At 36.2% G+C, this 22,027-nt stretch overlaps 1 protein-coding gene across 1 annotated transcript in view; it reads right to left on the minus strand.

The window, feature by feature from the left end:
• The window catches only part of ODAD2 (outer dynein arm docking complex subunit 2), an 85,511-nt gene that overhangs the window by 20,999 nt on the left and 42,485 nt on the right, over nt 1-22,027 (minus strand). Inside the window, exons 17-19 of the mRNA XM_054816445.1 lie at nt 20,166-20,280; nt 6,640-6,828; nt 5,833-6,054 (exon numbers count right to left, since the gene is read on the minus strand). Of these exons, the coding sequence (XP_054672420.1) occupies nt 5,833-6,054; nt 6,640-6,828; nt 20,166-20,280 (526 nt within the window). The remainder of the gene's footprint in view (nt 1-5,832; nt 6,055-6,639; nt 6,829-20,165; nt 20,281-22,027) is intronic.

Consider the following 22,027-nt stretch of genomic DNA (forward strand, 5'->3'; position numbering starts at 1 on the left):
AGAAATTAACTTCCACAAACTTCCACAATAGATTACCTTTCATCTTTTTTCATTTGCAAAGTAAGAATGACCAGAAATAATCAGTTACATATTTTTCACTTGTATATACTTTGAATCTTTTGAAATATCTGAAGTCTTTTAGAAGGTATATTACAAGCAGTTTCACAAGTGCCTATACACACCACCATCCTCCCTCATTCACTTCAGAAGCACATTCCAGTCTACACCTTGCCAACATAACCAAGAAAAAGCGTGACTGTAAACCAGAGAAGCATCGTATTAATTTGACACAGTGACATGGTCTCTAGGACAATGATTTAAATATTCTTTCAGGATCTTCAGATAACTTGAATTCTTCCTTTAAAACATGTTTAGACTCATCTTTTCACTACTAAAGTAGCTGCACTGCCTCATCTGCCTCTGCCTTGCAGAACAGTCTTTCTACAATTCATCTTAAAATAGCATCCCTACTAAAAAACCTGTACTCTTTAGTGGACATTTGGAGATCTTTTCATGAACAAGCTTGATTGTTCTAAGGTTTCAGCAGCAGTCAATATAGGTAGACATCTTTATTCCTTTGCAACAGCTACATTTTAAGAGAGATTTTCTGCTGTTTCCATGACAAATGTGGTGATGGCTGGATACTTCCAGTTGTCTATGATATTTCCTGTTTCTCTTCCCTCTAATTGTGACAGACTCCAAGTGTGAAGAATGTTGCCTGGTATTCCTGTTTATCTTGGCTATAAACGGCCAATCACCCACTGTATTTCTCTTCTATCTCCAATCTTGAATTCAGGTTCATGCCAGTTCCTTAGTCTGATGTCTAAAAATTTCTCCTGCTTTCTAGTGTCCCACATGTCATTAGTGGGTCCTTGAAAATACAAATCTCTTTTCCAGCACAGTCATAATTTTTTACTTCAGAAAGAGGAAATATTTTCTGGTGTTTGGTAGAAAGAAAGCATTGATTCATGTGTCACAGGTCATAACCATTGTTCCATTCCCAGTCGTAAGAACACTGAGCATGGAACTGAACAGAAGAAAAACTTCATAAACTGCCCTTCTAAACCTCCTCCAAAATCACCCTGTTTGTCTACTCAGAACTTCACATCGCAGCTGACATACACCGGTGTTTGCCAACCTTTTTTGTCACATAGCCTTGTTTGAGAAAACTGAACATATTTTGGGTGCGGTTACAAATAGGTAAAAACTTGGAACACTGGTTTTCTCTCACAACTGTGTGCATATACCTGTTGTTTTGTGATCAGCAAATACTGTTTGCAGCAGTGGCAAAACGTGAAATATGAGAATCTGGCTGAAATTACTTTCCCTATATATTTTTATTCCTGGTTTCCTGGACAGAAACATGTATTTACACATTGCGTAGTGAATGGTCAGAAAGTCTGATGCTTTGAGAAAGTCTCTGACCAACTGTTCAAGCACTCAGCAACTGTGTCGTTCACACAGAGTAAATGTTTCCCTGAAGCATCAGACTTTCTGTGCACATGAACATAGCACATGAACATGTGCGGAAGAACACCTGGGATTATGCATGTATTACAACCTAGTCAGAACTACAGCAGCTGTGACATTAATACAACTGGGCATGATTACTGAAACACTAGATATCTGGTAAAACGATGAAAAAATATCAAAGGAACACAGACAAATTTTCCAGAAGCAAAAATATGATTGGTCCTGGAAAAATCTGTACGTAACAACCCCTACATAAATACAAAGTATGCTTTCAGTCAACTATTCACTGTAGAGGCTAGAAGAATGAAAACCCCCGGACATTCTGTCATCACTGAGAAGCATGGTGCAAAGATACCCAGTAGCACAGACACAGTGCTGCAACTACTCTCTCACCTGTGCCAGTCAGACCAACTCAATAGACCAGGCAAGATTCAGCACTGTACTGATTTGCATTTGAGCAACTAAATCTCCTCCACCCACTCTCCTTGCCATCTGAGAATGCCTCTTTAGCCTTTCTGAAACTCCAGTAATTGATTCTTGATGGTAATTCCAACAGTGCCAGCACAGAGGTCAAGTTCATAAGTGTTGGTGCATTGGCCAGCTGTGCCCTGTGCTGTCATGGTGCATATGTTGATTTGCTTCATGATCTGCTCAGCTCTGACAACACAGAACAAAAGCACTTGGACCAGCACATCTGCAGAAACTATCATAGGTTCAGCAGAACATATTTTCTCAGACTGCCCACCATATTTCTGTTATTATATGGGCATCCTCACTGGATAAGAACCACTGTGTCTCACTGGTCTGATATACCCTCCAAAAAAGGCCTATTTGTTGCTTCTCTTTGCTTTGTCGCTTTGCCATTCTAGGTATAACACAACATATAACCATTAGAAAGTGGTTGGAAACATCACAGCAGGATAATTGCTAACTAAACCATGCTATATTTAGGGTTAGAAACTCTGGATGACCGTAAGTGTTTTCCTCTTGTGGGTGGCAGAATTCCATTCCCTGAAAAATAGGGGCAAAACCAAACTACACACTTTTAAAAAAATGGATATGTCTATAATGCAGTTGTAGTACTAGAATAAGGCAAATCATTTGACACTGAGCTCCATGCTACCAAAGCTAGACAGGTAAGAAAGCTCAAGATGGCTTAAGAGAGCTAGCCCTGATGACCTCTCACTGCACCTTTGTCACTTTATGGCCTAGGGGGAATAGACCAAGGTCTAGGTTCTTCACACTTTATTAACATGGATCTCTGCGCCATGTTAACTTCAACACAGACACTGGTATTGGAATCTCTCTGGCTATATCACAGTTGAAAGGCAAATGCATTTTGCTGTATGCCCTGCAGTCCTGATTCCCCATTGTTCATACATATTGTGGTTCCAGTTCTGCACCTGCATTTTTTTTTTGGCACAGACCAGAATGTATGCATCCAGGTTTAGCCCTAACGTGCAATCAGTATGTGGCCAGGCTATGCAGCTGTACGTAAGAGCTGGGAACTGCTCCAGGGTCCTACTGTTTAGACTTACCCATTTTATCAGTTTGCCTTGTGTTAAGGATTTCTTAAAGACTTAAAGGAACAAAGCTTGCATAACAGTTCCATTTATACTTCTTATGCTAGAAAAAAATTTCCATAAAATACTATTTTAAAATATCTGGATAATTAAAAATACAGAAATATTATTTGTGAAGAATGTTTTTGTTTGTTTAGATATAATCACTTTCATATTCTCCAGATTAAATGTCTGCAGCATTTGTAATTAAGCATTTCCATGAATGTTTACCTGAATGTAACTGAAAACACATAGAAAAATGAAATACGTGCCTGTGTTGAATAAGATAATTCCATGTAGCTCTTAGCCCTAATTATGGGATGTGTTTAAATAATTTCTTCAGCTGGATGGATTTCTTACAGTAATTAACATAATCTAATTTAGAAGTATCAAACTTGGTTTCAAGGCTCAATTTACAATTGTAAGTTGTTACACCTCATTGTTACACATTTGCTGGGTCATGCTAGGACTTCAGATTCTACGGTACACACACTGACTTCAGTAGGACACTGAACAGAAGACAGTTTACTTGAACAGCTGGACAGATCTCTTAAAGATTTACACTCATTCAGTCCATTTGACTGTGCATTGGTTGACAGTCTTTGGTATGGATGACATCAACCATCTGACTAGTTTGATTTAGTTTATCTGAAAACACTCTCCGCCAAACTTTGATTATTTTTGCTTTTTGGGGGACTAACACGAACTACTCCTTCAGATAAATTAGTGTCTTCCAAGGATATTTCATTTTTTACTGCCAGTAAGCAAAATGGGCAGTAAGGAATCATAATGTTTCTTTTCCCGGTTATGTATTTGGTTCGCAGTCACCTCCTGGCTATGAAGAGATTCCATTCTACCAAACTGAACAGCTTATGGCATGAATCAACAGTGCAGGCTTTTAAGGTTAGAGGTGATTTCATTAATATTCTGAATCACTTCCAAAAATCCTTCCCAAGACTTTTGCATATTGTGATACATAGCAGGTATGAAGAATTATTCCAGGTCCTTCACGGCAATGTGTGGTCACAGATGTTTTTATCTTAATGCTCTTTAACCTCTTAATTCTTGATCAGGTTTTCTGCATTTTAAAGTTTCATTGCAGAACCAGTTTTGTTTGCAGTCAGACTGCTTCCCGCCCAAAAAATGAAATCTTGTGAACTGCAGAGGAGGATTAGTCAAACCTCATGGAATTTTGAAATATTTCAAGGTATGTGGGTAGCACTGCATCTCTTATTCACATACATTTGTAGACCTGACCTAAAATTCAAGTGAATTTTCTGTTCATGGAATGAATATTCATTTCTGAATGATATAGAGTGGAATTCATACACTTTATCCTACACATCTCCCTAAGTATCTAAACAACAGAGTGATTAAATCTGTTCCTCTGACAGTATTTCTTTTCAGACACCCATCTGACTAAGAATAGTCAAGCAGATTTCTGCCACGTTTGACAGGGTGACTGTTTCTGGATACTGAATGGCAAAGCCCATATAAATGTTTTTAATTAGTCTAAATATTTTAACTATGACTGAAAAATAAAGATGAATCTGGACCAAGGTGGAATTATTATAAAAGTATATGATCAGAATTGACTTTATACAGTACATTCAATGCGCTACAACTTACAAAACCTAAAACCTGCATAATAAAATGAATGAAAACTACAGATAACAGGAGGGCAGAAAATGGGTTGTGTCAGTTGCATGGAAAGATAAGCAACATTAAAAAGTCATCAGACACTAGTATCAAATGGAGCTGTAATACAGTATATATGGCTCTGTGCTGTATAGCCAGTATAATGCAACTGTGATGGGAAGATGTTACTTTCCAGCACTGAAAGGGTAGCTTAGATTTGAGTCAGTTCAAGTACTGGCATTTAAACTGAGTCTTTAAACATTTTGGACCAGTAGATCTTTTTAACCCGACTACAGATATAGGAAACTACAGATAAATGTATGATAATGCAGGACCACTAGACTGTACCAGAACTGAAACTGCTCACAATGAAGTGCACCATCATTAGTGCAGGCATAAAATCAACATTAATAATAACATTGCATCATAAGTCAACTCTTACTTTCAATACATTCACCTGATCATGAAGTAAAATGGAAAGTCTGCAAACAGTGAATCTGTCAAGAAATGTATAACAATTGAGAACTCCTACTATCTCCATCTCTAAGGTCATAATCCTTATCTCACCTGTGCCAAAGGAATAACTCTTCTGGCTTCAACTACTGAGATAAGACTTTTCTAGAAAAATATTTTTGAGAGAAAAATTCTTTCTAGGGTAAGGTCTTTGCAGAATGTGCTCATACTTAACTCCTAAAATAAGAATTTTTACAAGTAAATGCAGAATTCACTGAAACAGCTCCAGGTAAACTAAGCCTTTGTATTATTCTGTCTTAATTTGTCCTCAAATCTAGTTACCCTCAGTTCCTAGGTGACTTTCTGCCATACTAGGCAACTATCCGTTAAGATAACCCAACTTCTTTTGCAAAAGTCACTTGAGAAAGACAAAATGCTGATGTAATGTCACTACCAGCCTAGGTCAGAGTCAAGTACTCTAGAGATGAAAGCCCGCATCGTATTTCAGTTCCCAACAACCACCTAGCTGTAATATCTTTAGCACTGCTTCCTAAATTGCTACTTGACCATACATTTTTAGGATAAAGTTCAGAAAATCTGAGGTACGCAGCAGTATTCAAGAACTATTTCAAACGAAAGATCTATTCTTTTGACCATGCCAAACCCGTCCAATTGAACTCCAAATAAGAAAAACCTTCCACCTCACCTTGACCACTCCATTTTCATGCATGGTGATGCAGTTGCTGGGATCCTCTGAAAGTTGATACAAAGCCTGGGCTGTAGCTCTATGAACTGATGGATCATTTGACTTCAAGTAACGTACTAAAGGAGCTACAGCCTTGGTCTCTCCAAAGGCAACTCTATTGCTCCCCCACATGCAACAGTGGGAAATGGCCTCTGCTAAGTGACGTCTTAATTTGTCATTGTTCTGAAGAAGGTAAAAACATAATAAAGACAATGTAATACAAGAAAAATTTCATAGGAAAGCAGAATTGTATTCTCAAACATCTTTAAGGCATCTCAATTTAACTGCAGCACAATTAAAAACTGGAGAGAGCTGTAAGGCATGGAGCTAGTGGTCCCTTATTGCTCTCTTTGTAGGAAGTGCTGTGAATTTTTATACTATTTCAAAGGTGCTTTTAGACTGACTGGAAATTAGGTAAGATTAGCATTAAAATGTAACATATAGCCCCATCATTGAGATTCTTTGCATGGTTCAGATTTATTACTCTCTCGACCCTTTGTGCTTTCTTTCATACAGCAGCCGCATCTCTCAAAAGCAATATTCAGCAACAGTGACTATTAAAATGAAGCTCATCTTCCAAAGCAATTTTAGTACCAGCCACAGAGTGTTTTCACGTCTAATACACATCTCATAGAAGAAGGCTTCTACAGCTCTTCCTTGTAGCTGCTGCAAAATCTACTGCTCTCATCATAACCTTTTAGTTGGGTATAATGCAGTCTAACATAAGAAATTCAGATGCTTAGTATAATATGTTTAGATGTTACTTACTGTGTTTGCTAGTTTGGACAACAGAGGGACGACTCCATGATCTGTTATAACAGCCAAATTTTCTTCATCTTTAGCTATATTTGTAATGGCTGCACATACACTAGCTAAAACTTCTTTATTCTTTGATTTTAGCAAATTGACTATCAGTTCCAAGCCACCAACAAAGGATCGAACCATTTCCCCAGCATCCTAAATGAGAATCAAAAGAAACATTATTTTTAAATATTCAATCTGTATTTATACGCAAATGTTAAAAAAAAGAGATTGGAATGACATAATTATTCAAAACTGCAACTATTGCTGTGTTGCCTTCACCAAGAAATATGGCTAATTCAGAACTCAGAGCTCTCTTGATTGACGTATAAGAGTTCGACTGTTTTACGTACCACCACCTAGGCAGAAAATCAATGCCTAAATAAAGGTATTTAGTGTCATTTTAGATACCACAGGGTATTCCTTACGATCTCAAGCTGTCACTCCAGAAGGGTGCAAGTGTTACTTATCTGCTGTATCATATTTGCCAGGTGGGTGCCTCACATACCTTAGGACATCTAAAACAGCAAGAGACACCCTTGTTTAGGCTCATATAGTGTCTTCTATTTCCTACATTAAGTCTGACAGCTAAGACAAAGGAGAGGTAATATTATTTTCTTGTATCAATGCAAATGAGTATTCAGGAATATTTAAGAGGGGAGGTTACACAAGTCATGACAGCAACTGTGGGAGAACCATGGCACACCTCAGAGAATAAACAATCAATGTAAAATGTGACTAAAGGACACAAACATGACTCTGGAACAATGTTTAAGTATGGTCTCAGAAAAGAAATAGAAAACTAAACCGTGTGCCTTGATCCTGAATACAGTATGCAGATCTGGTCCATTTTTTCCACCTTGAAAAAGTTATAGTAAAATTAGAAAAGGTGTAGAGAAAGATGCAAGAATAATCAAAGATAGGGAACTGCTCTGTAGAAGGAATGACTAACCAACTAGGACACTCAGGGCTGTAAAAGAGAAAGCTGAGGAGCGGAATGATAGAGGTGTATAGAATCTTGAGTAGAATGGAAAGGGCACACAGGCATCTCTCTCCTAGAAGAAGAGCTAGGAGCATCAGATGAAATTAGCACGTGGCGTGTTTAGAATAAAACAAAGTTCTTTTTAAACAAAGCATATTTAAGATGTTCAAATCCTTAGGGCAGGATTGCAGTGGCTGTTAGACGTTTGCATGTTAGAAATTAACTAGACAAATTCACAGGAAAAAAATCCAGTAAGGGTTATTAAATATAAAAGTATTCCCTCTGATTGAGAAAGTTCCTGACCCACAGATTTCTCGAAGGTGGGAGAGTGTTCTGGGGAGGGGAACCACAGCTACAAGTTTGCCCTGTTCTACCTTTCCCTAGGCATCCCTTCTGGGCTAGTATCACAAACGGAATACTGTGTCAGTGGACCTTTGGTCTGACACAGCACTGGCTCTTCTCCCACTCTTGTGTTTATTAGTCAACTCAAATTATCAAGTGTATGTTTACATATCAACGTGTAAAAGAGAGAAAACCAGCAGTTTTGGCACTGTGAGACTGAACCTAACTGGTATGGAATTAGTTTGGTTGCCTCAGGCAAAGACAAATGGGCAGTACCTAATAAAGTGACATGCAGCATACAGTACTTCAGGTACCCTTAAAAGCAGACAGGGTATAAAGTTTTGTTTAAGCTCAAATTCTTAACTAAGTTGCATAGTCACTGACCAACACTACACCAAGATTCATTGCACTCCCTTAAACTGAGATGCTTGAAAATATACGTATCTCTTTCTTTGGTAAAATGTTCCACCATGTCGGATTACATTTTAGACAATCTCTTTGCAGTTTCCTTGTGGATAGAAATAATGCCAGAATAGAAAAATATCTACTTCTTTGATTTTTTACATGTGTATTCAATCTGTGGGTAACTTTAAGCAACATGTTGCGAACAACCATCTAGAAGGGGTTCTCAGGATGCCTAGTTATACAGAGCCAGAAAGCCAACACCACAAAATGCAGCAGGATTTTCAGAAACTTCACTGTAAACATAACAGTTAGCAAAGGGGTGGATGGAACTTCATGTGCCTAACCTGAGTATATCAAGTATAGCAATGTAATCTCGAGAAATCACCATTTCTGCTTGAATGGGCCCATTAGTTACTTTAGTTGAGTGGACCTTTATATTAAGCATAGATATTTGTGCTTTATCAGGACTTGTTTATACAATCTATAATCCAGCCCGACATTTTTTGTTAGATTTTCAATCACTCAGATGTGGATGTGGAAAGATGAGTGGTTATCTTAAAGTTCTTTGTCCAATGAATATAGAAACCAGTGAATGACTTCATTATGGCTAATTTATGGATTTGTTTAGAAACATAAGACTTCAGAAAAGCAAATGAACTACTGATTACAAAATAGATACAGGACAGAGATCACTGTGGGCAAGAACTTCAGGTGGTTTTTGATGGTCATCTAATTTTTATGGAACTATTTACTAAAAGCATGCCATTAGTGCCCACATCATATCCTTCACAAAGGGTACTGAAAATAGGAACTGAAAATAGGTCAGAGATTATTGGTGACCTCGTAGCAGCACATTTGCAGGTGGCATTGGGTGGCCTGGTGTCCAACTGTTATTACACCGGAAAGAGAGTTAAAGTGTCAGCAGAAACTTTGTAGAAAAAAATCAGCCTGTGCACCTCAATGATGGTAAATGTCCACAGGTGGAAAGAAAGGTCTGCAAGTGGAATCTCTTTCCTTTGCTTCCTTCAACAGATCAATAGTAGAATTTTGAATAAAAACTACCAGACATTCTCCTTAAACCCTTCTGGGCTGAAAGGTCTTAGGACTTCATGGAAGTGCAACATGGATAGTATGAACTTTCCTAGGGCTAGGGAGTGACCCTGAGACTAAGAATGGTTTTGATTATATTTATTTCTTTTTGGGGGCTGATTTATGAACAGAGTAGGGTCCAATTGTATTGTGTTAGCTTTGCTGAGCAAATCCATCAAATTGCTCATGGACTTGGTAAATAAAAATTCCACAAGATGCTGCAGTTCATCTTTTTTAGTTCTGGGTCTAAATGCCAAACAGAATCTTAGCTGTGATGTTTACTTCTCACAGAATGCAAAAGCAGTGAGTAGGCCCATCAGGAACGAAACATTTTTCACCACAGGCAGTGCAGTTCTGGAGACTGGAAGGGAGAGGTTAGAGCCATATAGTGTAAGCGTCAAAACCAGAAGCCACAGCATGTGGAAAAAGGGTGGTATCCAAGAGCAAACTTTGTGCTGAAGTCCTAATAAACCCAGAATGAACAAATAACAGATGTCCTTACAGAAACTAAAAGAGAATCTAAACATTTATGCAGAAGAAGGACAATACAGGTTGTGACCCAGAAAAGCAGCTGAGAGAAACAGAGAAGGAAGAGCAGTGCTCTGCCACTTCTGTTACCACGTGAGCTGTGTGTAAAGGAAGGAGGATTACAGCATGTTTACCATCGATATGCTAGCACAAAAGTTTCTCTATCATTGCTAGTGTAGACATATCACAATGTAAATGTGACAATCACCTGAATAAAATCAATATTTCTTGATATCAGTTTTCATGTCTGTCTTGAAATTTTAAAATTTGACCAAAGGGGGTACATAATGTGTTACAGAGAAAGATTTCTACACAGAAAATTTCTTACCTATACATATTAGAGAGCTAGACAGCTAAATGACCAGCCACAGGACAAGGAAAGAAAATGAGATATTTTACATTTACTTCACTTCCTTGAAACTTACCACAGAAGTGTCATTACCTCTACCTTGTGTCTAAATATTAGCTTAACAAATAAGAAAGGCTTCTGTTCAACAGGTAAACTCTACAGTAAAGTGTCTAAGATTTAAAAGGGGCCCTGCTATACATGAAAATGATTCTGCTTTTCTGCATGGTTCAGATATCTGTGTATTATTATTCATGTTCTTGAAAGATGTTTCATGAAGAGATAAGGTAATCTGTATCCCATCTTAATGAACTAATATCTACATTTTATATTTTCCTACCTGTACATATTTTTTTTCCAAGTGATTATAACCCTACTTGTTAAATTTCTCCTCTGACAAGCTTATGCTTTCCACATTTTGTAAAGGAGTACGATCCAATTAAACTGATGGAATAATATAAAAACAATTCAGCAGTAAGTAAAAGAAAAGAGTTTCAATAATCATCTGTGAAACCAGCTAAACACAAGGACAGAACCTTCTACCAGTGACGAAAAGCAGAGGGAAACTGCAGAAACCACATGTCAGGAAAGTTTCGCAAATGTGATCGTGGGTGTAGTCTGGTGGTCTGTGCAAGACAAAGAGAAAAGTAAAGAAGCAGGAAATTCGAAGAACAATGAGCAGAAAGGACAGAAATGAGAGCTTTAAAATCTGTTATGTTACTCACAAGATCTTTTTTTTTTTTTCCCAAAGAAATTTGAACAACAAATGCAATCTTTTTGGTATCATTTCGCAAAACCACGTACTTGCTTTGTACAGTAAATTTCTACTAATTTTTTACTGGAAGATGTGTATTTGTTATATACGATTGCCATACTTCAGAGAAGAAATTATATGAAGTTGTGCCTGTGATTGTGGAGGTCTGGATTTAATTCTTTTGAATCTATGTTCTTTGAGTATACTTGTATTAATGATCAGATAGCTATTCATACCATAATGTCTAAAGTAACTTCTGTGACTTTAGTTTCCAAACACTCTTGGGCATTTTCATCCATACTTATTTTTGTAACAGAAGAGAAGAAAAATCATATATAACATGTCTTTGGAAATATTTTTTGCACTTTTTGTTTCACATGGAAAAAAAATGCGATTTTTAATTTCCACCTTCTAAATTAATCGACACACAACTTTTTTGTGACACTTAACCCAAAGGGTTTGTCATTTCCAGCTCTTAGGGTATAGTAAGCTTTCATATTTACCTGTAGTCCTTAACTTCACTGTAGAAATGTATGTGTCATTGTTTCATAGTCTGGGTAGTTTACCATTGGGTAATAACATGATTTTGATACTGAACTTGAAGTTCCATTTCCAGCCCAAGACTACATTTATACTTCAGTATTTACATACGGCAAACTCTAGTCTATTAATGTAGCCATTAAACTACATTTACTTGCGTTAATGTTACATATGAAGTTATTCAACAAACTTCAAGTGTTTTGAAAAGCTTAGAGAACATCTTAGGATACAGCTATACAAAAAACAGCTTGAAAGAAAAGAAGAATGCATCTAAGTGAATTTAGGTAATTTACTCCCTCTCTTACCTATTGTGGCAAAACCTTACCTCTTAGATGTCCTAATAAGGCTACTCAGTTTGAGTTAGACAAGGGGAAAAAAAATATGGTAAGAATAAAGCCCAAGGAACAGCCTTTTTAGATAAAAATATTGATAAAGTCACTTGGACTGATAAGCAATAAAATAGATACTTTTATTTTATACATCTGAGTGTATGTGCTAATGATAGGTTGAATGCTTCTGTTTTAAAAATAATATTTCCTGAGCTGAACAAAGTAAGAGGTCAAACACAAAGACATTTAAAGAAGCAATAAAAATGTTTTAAAAAATGGGGAGGGGAGCAAGAACATTTTACTGTATTACCAGGAAATATCTTCATTTTACATCTTCATCATTATTATAACTTTTAATCTAATATTTAACTTGAGGTGACAGATATGAAGAAATATAGTTTGTTAAACTGCATTTTAAGTGGCTGAAGAAGACGGGAAGAGATAACAGGATTTTTCATGACTTCACATGACTACATCTTCTAACTAGTGGGCAGCAAAGTTTTTATCCTCAGAAAGTACGATAAATATTATTTCAAAACTGGATTCAAAGGGAGGAGTTTGCAAGCTCAAGCAGTAAAAACCCCAAACTATCTGGCATAGATGTTGAGGGCAGCATAGTTACCTGCTGTGCTAATAAAAGCTTCATCCTGCTACTCTTCAATCACATATTTTGATCTTGTTGAACTGTATGATTATTAACAAAATTTAGTTAACTTTCCCTTTTCACTTATTTCTCCACTGGCTTCTGCCAAGAGCAGAAATACTGTGAGACAGACCAGCTTTACACATCTTTTTTTTAATTAGGAGCAGAAAGCATTACAATATTTGCAGAAAGACAGATTTGGAAAAATCACTTGATCTTTGCAGTATTTATACAAGGAGAACACTTGGGATTTTTGAGTTCTCTTGTCATCATATTATATGTTTTTTTGTGGTTATTTCCATTAAGTAAATAAAGTTCATCAGCCTTAAGTTGAGACATACAGTTCTTGTAAAAGAACTACTGAATTCTTTTGTAACTGAATTCCTTTCTTATTTCTTCCAAATTGAATACTGGTTTCTTTATTTGAAAGACTTGAAGTTAAACATTGTATTACAAAACCACATTGTGTTTATCTTTAAAAATACTCCACTTGAAAGATAAAAGTTTCTCCACTAAAACCAAGTAGTATTTCACTCTTAGCACATCTTAAAAAGCTTAAGGTGTCAAAGCTAATTTGTCAAATTGAATTGCTTTTGCCCAAAAAAGTGATGGTATGGCTGTGGAAATAAACTTCAGTTATCAAAAGTCACCTTTAAACTACCTTTTCTTTAATGAAGGAAGCTGTCCATTTCCATTCCCTACTGTCAACTGAATAACTTATGATCATAATGCACAACCTAATTTAAAATTCAAAATAAAGAAATGCAACAGATAAATTTCCATATTATAGCTGTTCAGTGAAAAAGGGAAGCACACAGTTTATCTAATGAAGTTTCTATTAATTTTTCTTATTAAACAACTCAACAGTATTTTAATCAAATTACTTTACATTTAAAGGCTAATTTTATTCCTGTCTATACAGCTGTGAAGGCTTCCACTGTAGCAGAAGTAATGAAGAAACACCTTGTAGGATGAGACTACTTCACCACATCTCACAAGTCATCTTCTGTGTTGCAAAAATGTGATGTGTTGGGAAAACAAAAGCAGACAATCTACATGGATTTTCCTGTCGTCTTCACCTCACGGAAGCAGCTAAAGCCAGAACAGGAAAGCAGAGTAACATGTCTTCAATGCTACTGTGTAGCCTGGAAGAGCAGAATTCCTAACTTCTGGCTCTTCGAGGATTTGATCAGCACACAGTTAAATACTTGGCAAGTATATTGCTATTGATAGTTTCAAGAAACAAAAGCAAAGTCCATTAGCCAAGCGTACAGCTCAAGAAAGTCTGCAATGCATGTTGTCTAAAAGATGGTAGGGTAAAAAGAAGTTTCCATAGTCACTCAGGCAACTTCTAATAGTCCTTTTGTCTATTGTTTTCCTTACTTTTCAGTCTGGTGGACTACACCTACTCTTCCTCCCCCTCCTCACAACTCTCACTGAAGTTCAGTCCTGGGTAAATGCCAAAATCCTAATTTTTTCACAGAAGCAGTGAAACTACTGATATCAAAGTCCATTGAGGCTACAGTAGAGAAAACATCGTGATTTGCTTTAGATTACTTTGAAAAGCATTTTAGTAATGGAAGTATGAGAAACAGATAATATTGAATAACTGGAAAAACTAAACATCGTTTTCATTGGTTTTGAACTGAATTGAATCCAAATAAGTATCTAAGCAAACTTCTTGTAATTATTAATGTGTTTATGAGATAGTCATCACTAATATGTAGTTTAATATTGTAGAGATGCAAGACAGCAATATTGGAATGTTCTGAGGACAGTATAGGTAAACAATCAATGCAGTGACAACACAAACGAATAAATTGTTATAACAATTATTGTTTGTGTCTTTGCATCTCTGGCACGGTTCCATAAATTAGAGTGGCATATGAGAAGGCAATCATATCATATTGTACCACTTACCATTACAGACCACTCAGAATCTGAATAACAAGCATGAAGTATAAAATATGTTATAGTTCAATCAAAAGCCTCTGCACTACATAAAATGATTGTTTGAAATTTTCTGGTTTATATTATGAAGTAAATCAGACACAATGATCTCCATGCTCTTTTGTTGCCTTAAAATCTATGAAGTCCCATGTGGTAACTGAGAGGGTAGTCAGGAAAAAAGATGGACAAGAAGGAAAAACAAAGAAGAGATGAAAAAGAAAAAATATGAGGAGGATGGGGTTTAAACTTTTTATAGATTTTAAAAATCCAATTAGCAAGTCTAATTTAAAAGTACAGAAGCTACATGACAAGCTGTTGACTAGCATGTGTAGATATTATAAACTAAGTTACAAGGAAAGCTGGTCAAATATTTTCCAGTGGAACAGTATTCCATCAGAAAATGCTAATGGAATGGAACCAAAACCTTCCATAAGAACACAACGACTTCTTGAAAAGTTTTGACAGAAACCAGGCAGAAAGGCAGGCTAAATTACCAACATGCCTCTTCATCTTTTCTCTTGTCAGCCAGATGGCTGGTGAGTAGCCTGCCAGGCTGCTTGGCTTCTGGTTTTCACAGAATCCCTGACTTCTTGCCTGATGGGCTGCCAAACAGCTGGAAAACCAGGTCTCCAGGAGCTCCTAAGCTTTTTGGCTTCTTATGGTCTTCAAGCTCTCAAGCAGCTGCTTTGCATGGAACTTACAATCTGAGGCTCCCCAATGAGGGAGATATGGGTTATGCTCTTAGTTTCCCTTTGCTTCCCAGTTTTCAGGATATGTGTTTTACAGGAACCGTACTCCTGTATTTGTAGACATTAAGGACCTCAGGGCAATTTATGGCAGTTCATTCAGGATCTCTATGGCAACATACCTATAGGAGGCCCAAACTCCTCATGATAAGTGGTTACTAAACTTCTACACAGCTTGTGTCAAGAATCATTGCATAGGCTGGTTTTGCAAGCACCCTGGCGAGCATGGCAGCCAGCTATGGATTCACTAAGTCAAGTCTAACTTGCTGGGCTTCCTAAATCTCCAAGGACCCTGGTGCTCTGGAAGGTCTGAGGGGCAAGCAAAAAATTTCTTTTTGTCTCTCTTATTGTACTCTTTTGAAGTTTAGCTCATAACAAACACTTAAACGTTGGAAAGTACATCCAGATATCAGGGATTAAAAACTGCATAAAAATGAGATCAAATATAGAGAAGTAGGTATGATTTATGTTGAAAATGATAATGTTTAGAGAAAACAAATAGGAAAATGGATAGGAGCAGTAAGAGCACTACGTTTGAACTGCCAAGGTTTTCTGTATAGAATTGCAAGAAGCATAGCAAGGAAAACAAAGAAACTGGAAAATGCTGTATATACTCAACCAGGGAATTTTGACATTATAGGCTTAACCAAAGAATGATAAGTAAAAAAAAAATGTATTGGTACTACTTAAGTAAAATTTTTAAAATATAAACAAAATCAGCAACAGTGTGTGTTATGGGGCATGACTGATCTTTATACACTACAGTTTTAAATTAGTAAAATATGTAAACAAAGCATCTTAATTCATTTAAAACAGCAAATAATTTTATTTGTTAAATATTAGAAGAATTTCCAAATTGAACTACCTTTCTTTGTTACTTTTAGTAAAGAAATGTTCTCTGTAGTTTTATACATATGGTTACATTAAAATTTCCATAACAAGCAAAATCTAAGGATCCTAAATAGCATGGGTCATCAGCAGCCTCTTTTCCACCTACAGGTTAACTGCAGACTGCTGGCTCCAGTAGAAGTCACTTCCTCAGTATATAATACTTGCACAAGAGTGAAGGCTACTTGGCCTTCACACGTACCATTCTCATAACCCTTCGCTCTTAAACCTGGTTTAGTTTTGATTTTGGTTTTTTTTGTGTGTCAGCATGGACATTCTCTTTCCCCATGTATAAGAAATACACAGACAACTTTAGATGGCTGATCATCCTTCATCCCACCCATGAAATTCCACTGCAGAGCTGAAAGGGACACATTAACTTGAAGAGGAAAAAAATCACGCTTTCTCAGAAAAGTGTGAGATGTCATTTTGCAAGTACTTTTTAAGAAAATAGAATAACTTTCCCTCTCTCTTCCCTCAAATCCCCAATCTCAGACTGTTTACTTAAATTATTTTGACAGACTTTGTACGTAGCTGGCTTCCTGAAGTTCTTTAAGAAAGCCTTTATAGTTGTAGCTATAACAAAGGCTAAAACTGAAACTTTGAAAACTGATACACAAGCAGAGACAAAAGACAGAGGAAAGGACGAGGCCTGAATCTACCATTCCTATTCTAATATTTGCACCCAAAACTCTACTAAATATGAGGATGGAAAATAACCTCTACAACTTTTTTTTATTTTATTTCAAGGCATACTATTTAAAGGTTACTCTGTGAGGAAATAGGTATTTTCATACAAACTCAAGCTGGCAGTGTTCCTCTTATTGGCACAATGCCTTTGGATGAATTTTATAATAGCCCAAATAACATCTTTGTAGAGTTCCTCTAAATTTTTCTGTTTGGGATGATGTACATTGGGAGAACACTATAAATACTATTTTTCAAATAAGCATCACAACCAAATATTGCTGTTCCAACATCAACACAGTTGAGAAGACTTTTCTTAGCCATTTTTCATAATCATTTGTGTTTCTTGGACAGTGCACTTACACTTTGTCATTACCAATGTGCCTGCAGTAGTAGCTTTTCCTTTTGGAAGTAAGGAACTAATTAATAAGAATCTGCTTCTATTAAGATAATTCCTTTGAATAAACTACATTCTTGTCTCTTTAAGTCTTATATTTTAAAGAAATGCATGAACTAATTTATGCAAAATCATGAGATATTTGTCTAAGACTCACAAGTCGCAATCACAGGTGCTGCGCAAATTTCCTCAGGAGAGTTCGACCACCCAAATTATATTGCTGCCAGCCTACCTGTAAGATCTTCACTCTGCAAGAAATTCTTAAGGCTAAAAATATTTAGAACTAATGCTGGCATACAGAAGTGATGACTGATACCAAAGCAATATCATGGCTGTCAGAGCTGTAACAGTTTATGTACTACAGCATACAATTTATATCCTCTATTGAAAAAGTCTTAGATCTGTCATGAACCAAATATCACTGACCTATATCCTATTGCTGTAACAAACAATATCACTTTGCTGTATCACACTGATACAATTCTATTCTGTGGGAAGTACCGTGAACCAGCTACCATAATGTAACTGTTGATATATATAATCTAGGGTTATGGGAATTTGGATTCTGCTCCCTTTGCAATTAACTTCCTGTCTAACAGCAGGCAAACTAGTTAGACCCGAAAGCTCAAAACCAGCTAGCACCTAAACATCTTGAGAATTCAAGTCTGGGCCTTTTGTGACTCTTATCCCACTAATGGTAACACAGAAATGGTAGACTTTCCAATCTTAGATTATAGTGAGAGTAAGTGCATGAGAGAGAATCGTGTATTCACATACTATGGCAATAACAGCCGTATCAGTATGATAGATTAGCTTCTAAGATTTCATAAATATCATATAAAATAACCTTCAAGTTGTATTTACAGAAAATGTGCAGAAAAATGGATGCTGCACTACTAAAAAATCTGTTTCTGACACTATTAACAAGTTCTATTTCATCTATGAACCTCCACATTACAGAAGAGAACCACTACTGCTTCCACAAAAGAACACAAAAAGAAAACAAATCCAGATTCCAAGCTCACAGCTATTTGAAACATGGTTTGCAGTCCCAAGCACAGCCTTGGAAAAGCCAGAATGCACATAATCCTTTTAAAGTCATATACTTATTACTGCTTTTGAATCAAGCACTGTGTAAACCAAACTGTGCTTCTTTGAAGATCATGTAAATTGTTGAATATTATTAACTTTGAATAAAAAAAAATAAAATTTTGTTTAGATAGAAACAGTTACTGCACTTCCACAGTGCGGCTATAATTGCTGCTTTATACATATTTCTTTCCATTCAGTGTCAGAGGAAAGGGTATTATTGGTAGGTTTGTTTCAGTGTGCCACTCTGCCTCAGTCTCACACAAAGGACTCTTTGTGGGGTCACAGATTAGCATTTGGGCAGGCAGCCAAGAGAGATGAAAGGAGGATGGCTACACTAAGGATGTACATAGCCTACACTCATCAAATACCCAGGGGGGAAAAAAACAAGAAAAAAATCCATGTAGTCTATAATTTCAGTAGCTGTCCTCTATCACCTTAGTTTCTGAAAAAGTGCTTTTAGTGGAAGCTCTAGCAATGTGGAGTTCTACTCCAGCACTACAGGTTGCAGAGTCTTACACATAATAAGTATTACCTCAGGTCTGAGACAAGTAATATTTTAACATTCAGTTATAGCAACACTGTTCAAGAGAGAGACAGGTATAGTCATATCTTGACAGATGAGACATGTAAACACCCCACCATTAGGTAACAAAAAGCTTCATTATACTAGAGTGTATGTTTAAAAAAAAGATGGAAAGATAATTCAGAATAACCAGTATGCTTGAAAAATGGCAAGCAAGCTGCCATTGTGGAAATCACTGTGAAGAAATAGAAAATGCTTAAGTTATAAAAATCAAGACCAAATGTTCTCACAATACTTTCATCCATGTATCTGTACCTACATCCATCCATCTATATAAATTAATAACAACTGTACAGTGCTTAGTTTCAAATAGGAAATACTGCCTGCAAAGAACGCTAAGGATATCTAGCACTTTGAAGGAATTTCCCTTCTTTACACAGTCAGGATCTCAAATGATATGTAGAAGGATATATATTTGTGGTACAGTAGAGAGAAGATGCAAAAGCTGCATTAAATATGGAGGTAAATTAGAAATGGAAGATATTACTGTACAAGGATTAAGGATAAAAGTCTACTTAGCATTCCAGGAAACTTCTAATGGGAAACAAAACTTTCCCCATTTATTTTATCACAGGCCAGTGGTAAGAATTCACTAAAGATGACTTACAGCTTATACTCACCATTTTATCTCTATTTGGAAACTGACACGAAATAAATGAATAGCTCAGTCTTCTGTGCACAACTGACCTGCACAACAACCACTATTCACAACTGGCACTTTTTGTTGGCAGTCCGAGCAGAAAATCTAAGGATTACATTGGCACTGAGTCTCAAATATGCTCTGAAACCAAATGACGGTCTCTGGAGAACATAGCTGAAGTACCTCATAGTGGAGAACAACTACAATTACCTGTGCTATTCATAGCCTGTGAGTAGAACTTTTCTGTTTTCAGCATTGTCAGATTTTCAACATGCTTTATTTGGGAACAGTAAGTTTAGCTCCTGATAAGTTATTAAAATATATTTTCCAACTACAGTAAGCACTGTAAAGGCAAACCAGAATGCTATAATGAGAGCTAGATGGAGGACTATTCACTTTTGAAAGGTGAATACATTTTTTTTAAGCAGTTAACAGAATGAAATAAAGAGAGTGTAAGAAGGCAAGAGCAAAGCATTGCTGGAAACCATCCAAATATAAAAATTATATGTGAGTATATACATAGCAAACCTATTACTTTAAATACTTTCTTACCTTAGCATTTTGAATGCAAGGACAAATAGCCCAAGCTGCACTTGCTTGAACATCCGGATTAGGATTTTTCAACAATGACCATAACAAACGAACTCCATCTAGACGGTCAATTATCCTATTGCAGAAACAGATCAAAAAAAGAGATAATGAATTAAGGAGTAGAAAATATTAAATTTTAAATTATATCAGTTTGTCTGGAACACTGCTTTAATAAATATTTTCTTTAACATACTGGTTTGCTTTATGTAACTGCTTGTGTTTTATTGTCAGCTGATCACCATCAACACAGTCAGTAAACATTGCTTACTATAGCAGACAGGTGTGAACAAATGATGTAAAGACAGAATATGTTTTCTAACAATCTCATTAATGCTGTTTACTTTTTTCTCAGCACTGTCATTCAAAATGCTTATAGAAGATAGAGTAAACTACATTATAACCAAAACTCATTTAAACATGAAAACAAGCATGAGACTTTTTAATGATCTGCATGCAAAGTGAAATCCGAATTCAAGCATACTGGCTTCTTTCATATAGTAACAAATACTTTCCAAAACAAATATTTATGCCCAAAACTATGTACTTAACTTTTTATTCAGTCTATGCTTAATGTATTTACCTTACTCTATGACATATTTTAAAATACTATGTTTCTAATCTAGCATTAGAAATTAAAATGGTCACACCACAGTGCATCCTTTGTTGGGCACGAATAATGTGTAACTTGTTTCCCATGTGTTCCTTACAAACAAGACTAACACTGAACACTATGTTATAATTTCTTAAACACACTGCAAAGTATCTTCGTGACTAGCTGAAAAATGAATTATCATCAGAATCATCTCTACGCCATCTGTGTTATGTTTACATATCAATCGGGCTTGGGGATCATAACTTCACATTAGGGTCCAGTGAATACCTTAAAAGGAAAGGAAGGTCAAACAAAACTTAATAGCCATTACAAACATGCCTTTTTTCAAAAAGATATGTTAAACCCAAAGAAGATGAGCTGAAGATAAAGAAAAGCAAATATACCTTCATTTTCTAACCTCAAAAGTAAAAATTCAATTGTATAAAATTAGTCTGTCCAAAATAACCATGGATTTTATTCATAATGATTTTATGCAAACTGGTTAAACAACTATGTTTTTCAAAATAATACTTTTTTTGCACAAAGCTATGGTTGAGACACTATAACTTATTTCAGATCTGTTAGTTTTAATACAGCTTATTTTACATACTCAGCTCCAAATCAATCAGCATTCAAATGACAAATTCAGAAATCGTAACGCATCACTCCCTTTCTGGAACTGTTCAAGGTCAGGCTGGATGGGGCTTTGGGCAACCTGGTCTAGTGGAGGGTGTCCCTGCCATGGCAGGGGGGCTGGAACTAGATGATCTTTAAGGTCCCTTTCAACTCAGGTCATGCTATGATTTTATGCAAATAAACCAGCATGATCACAAACTACATATTTACATATATATGTTCAATATAGTAAGGATGACTTAATTAAAAGCTTCAAAACCAGCTTTTAAATCCCTCCAAACTCCCAACACTTTTAAGCAATGTTAACATTACTTTCCTATAATTTCAGAAAGCACAAGGAACTTTTTCCTAGATTGGAATTAATTAAAAAAGAACCCATGAATCTTTCTTCTAGTCAAGCAGAGTACTGACCATTTACCAACACGAGGTACTTCCTCCCAAGAGGGGCTAAATATAAATGCTCCAACCAGTATATAAAATTCAAGAGATAGAAGCCAAACACTGAGCTCAAATTTTTCCACCACACTTAAAAAAACAACCTCTAGGCTGATTTATCTTTCCTTTCTATTTTTTTAAAAGTTTCCTTTTCAATTGA

This window comes from Grus americana, chromosome 2 (genome assembly GCF_028858705.1).
Source record: "Grus americana isolate bGruAme1 chromosome 2, bGruAme1.mat, whole genome shotgun sequence".
Taxonomy (NCBI): domain Eukaryota; kingdom Metazoa; phylum Chordata; class Aves; order Gruiformes; family Gruidae; genus Grus; species Grus americana.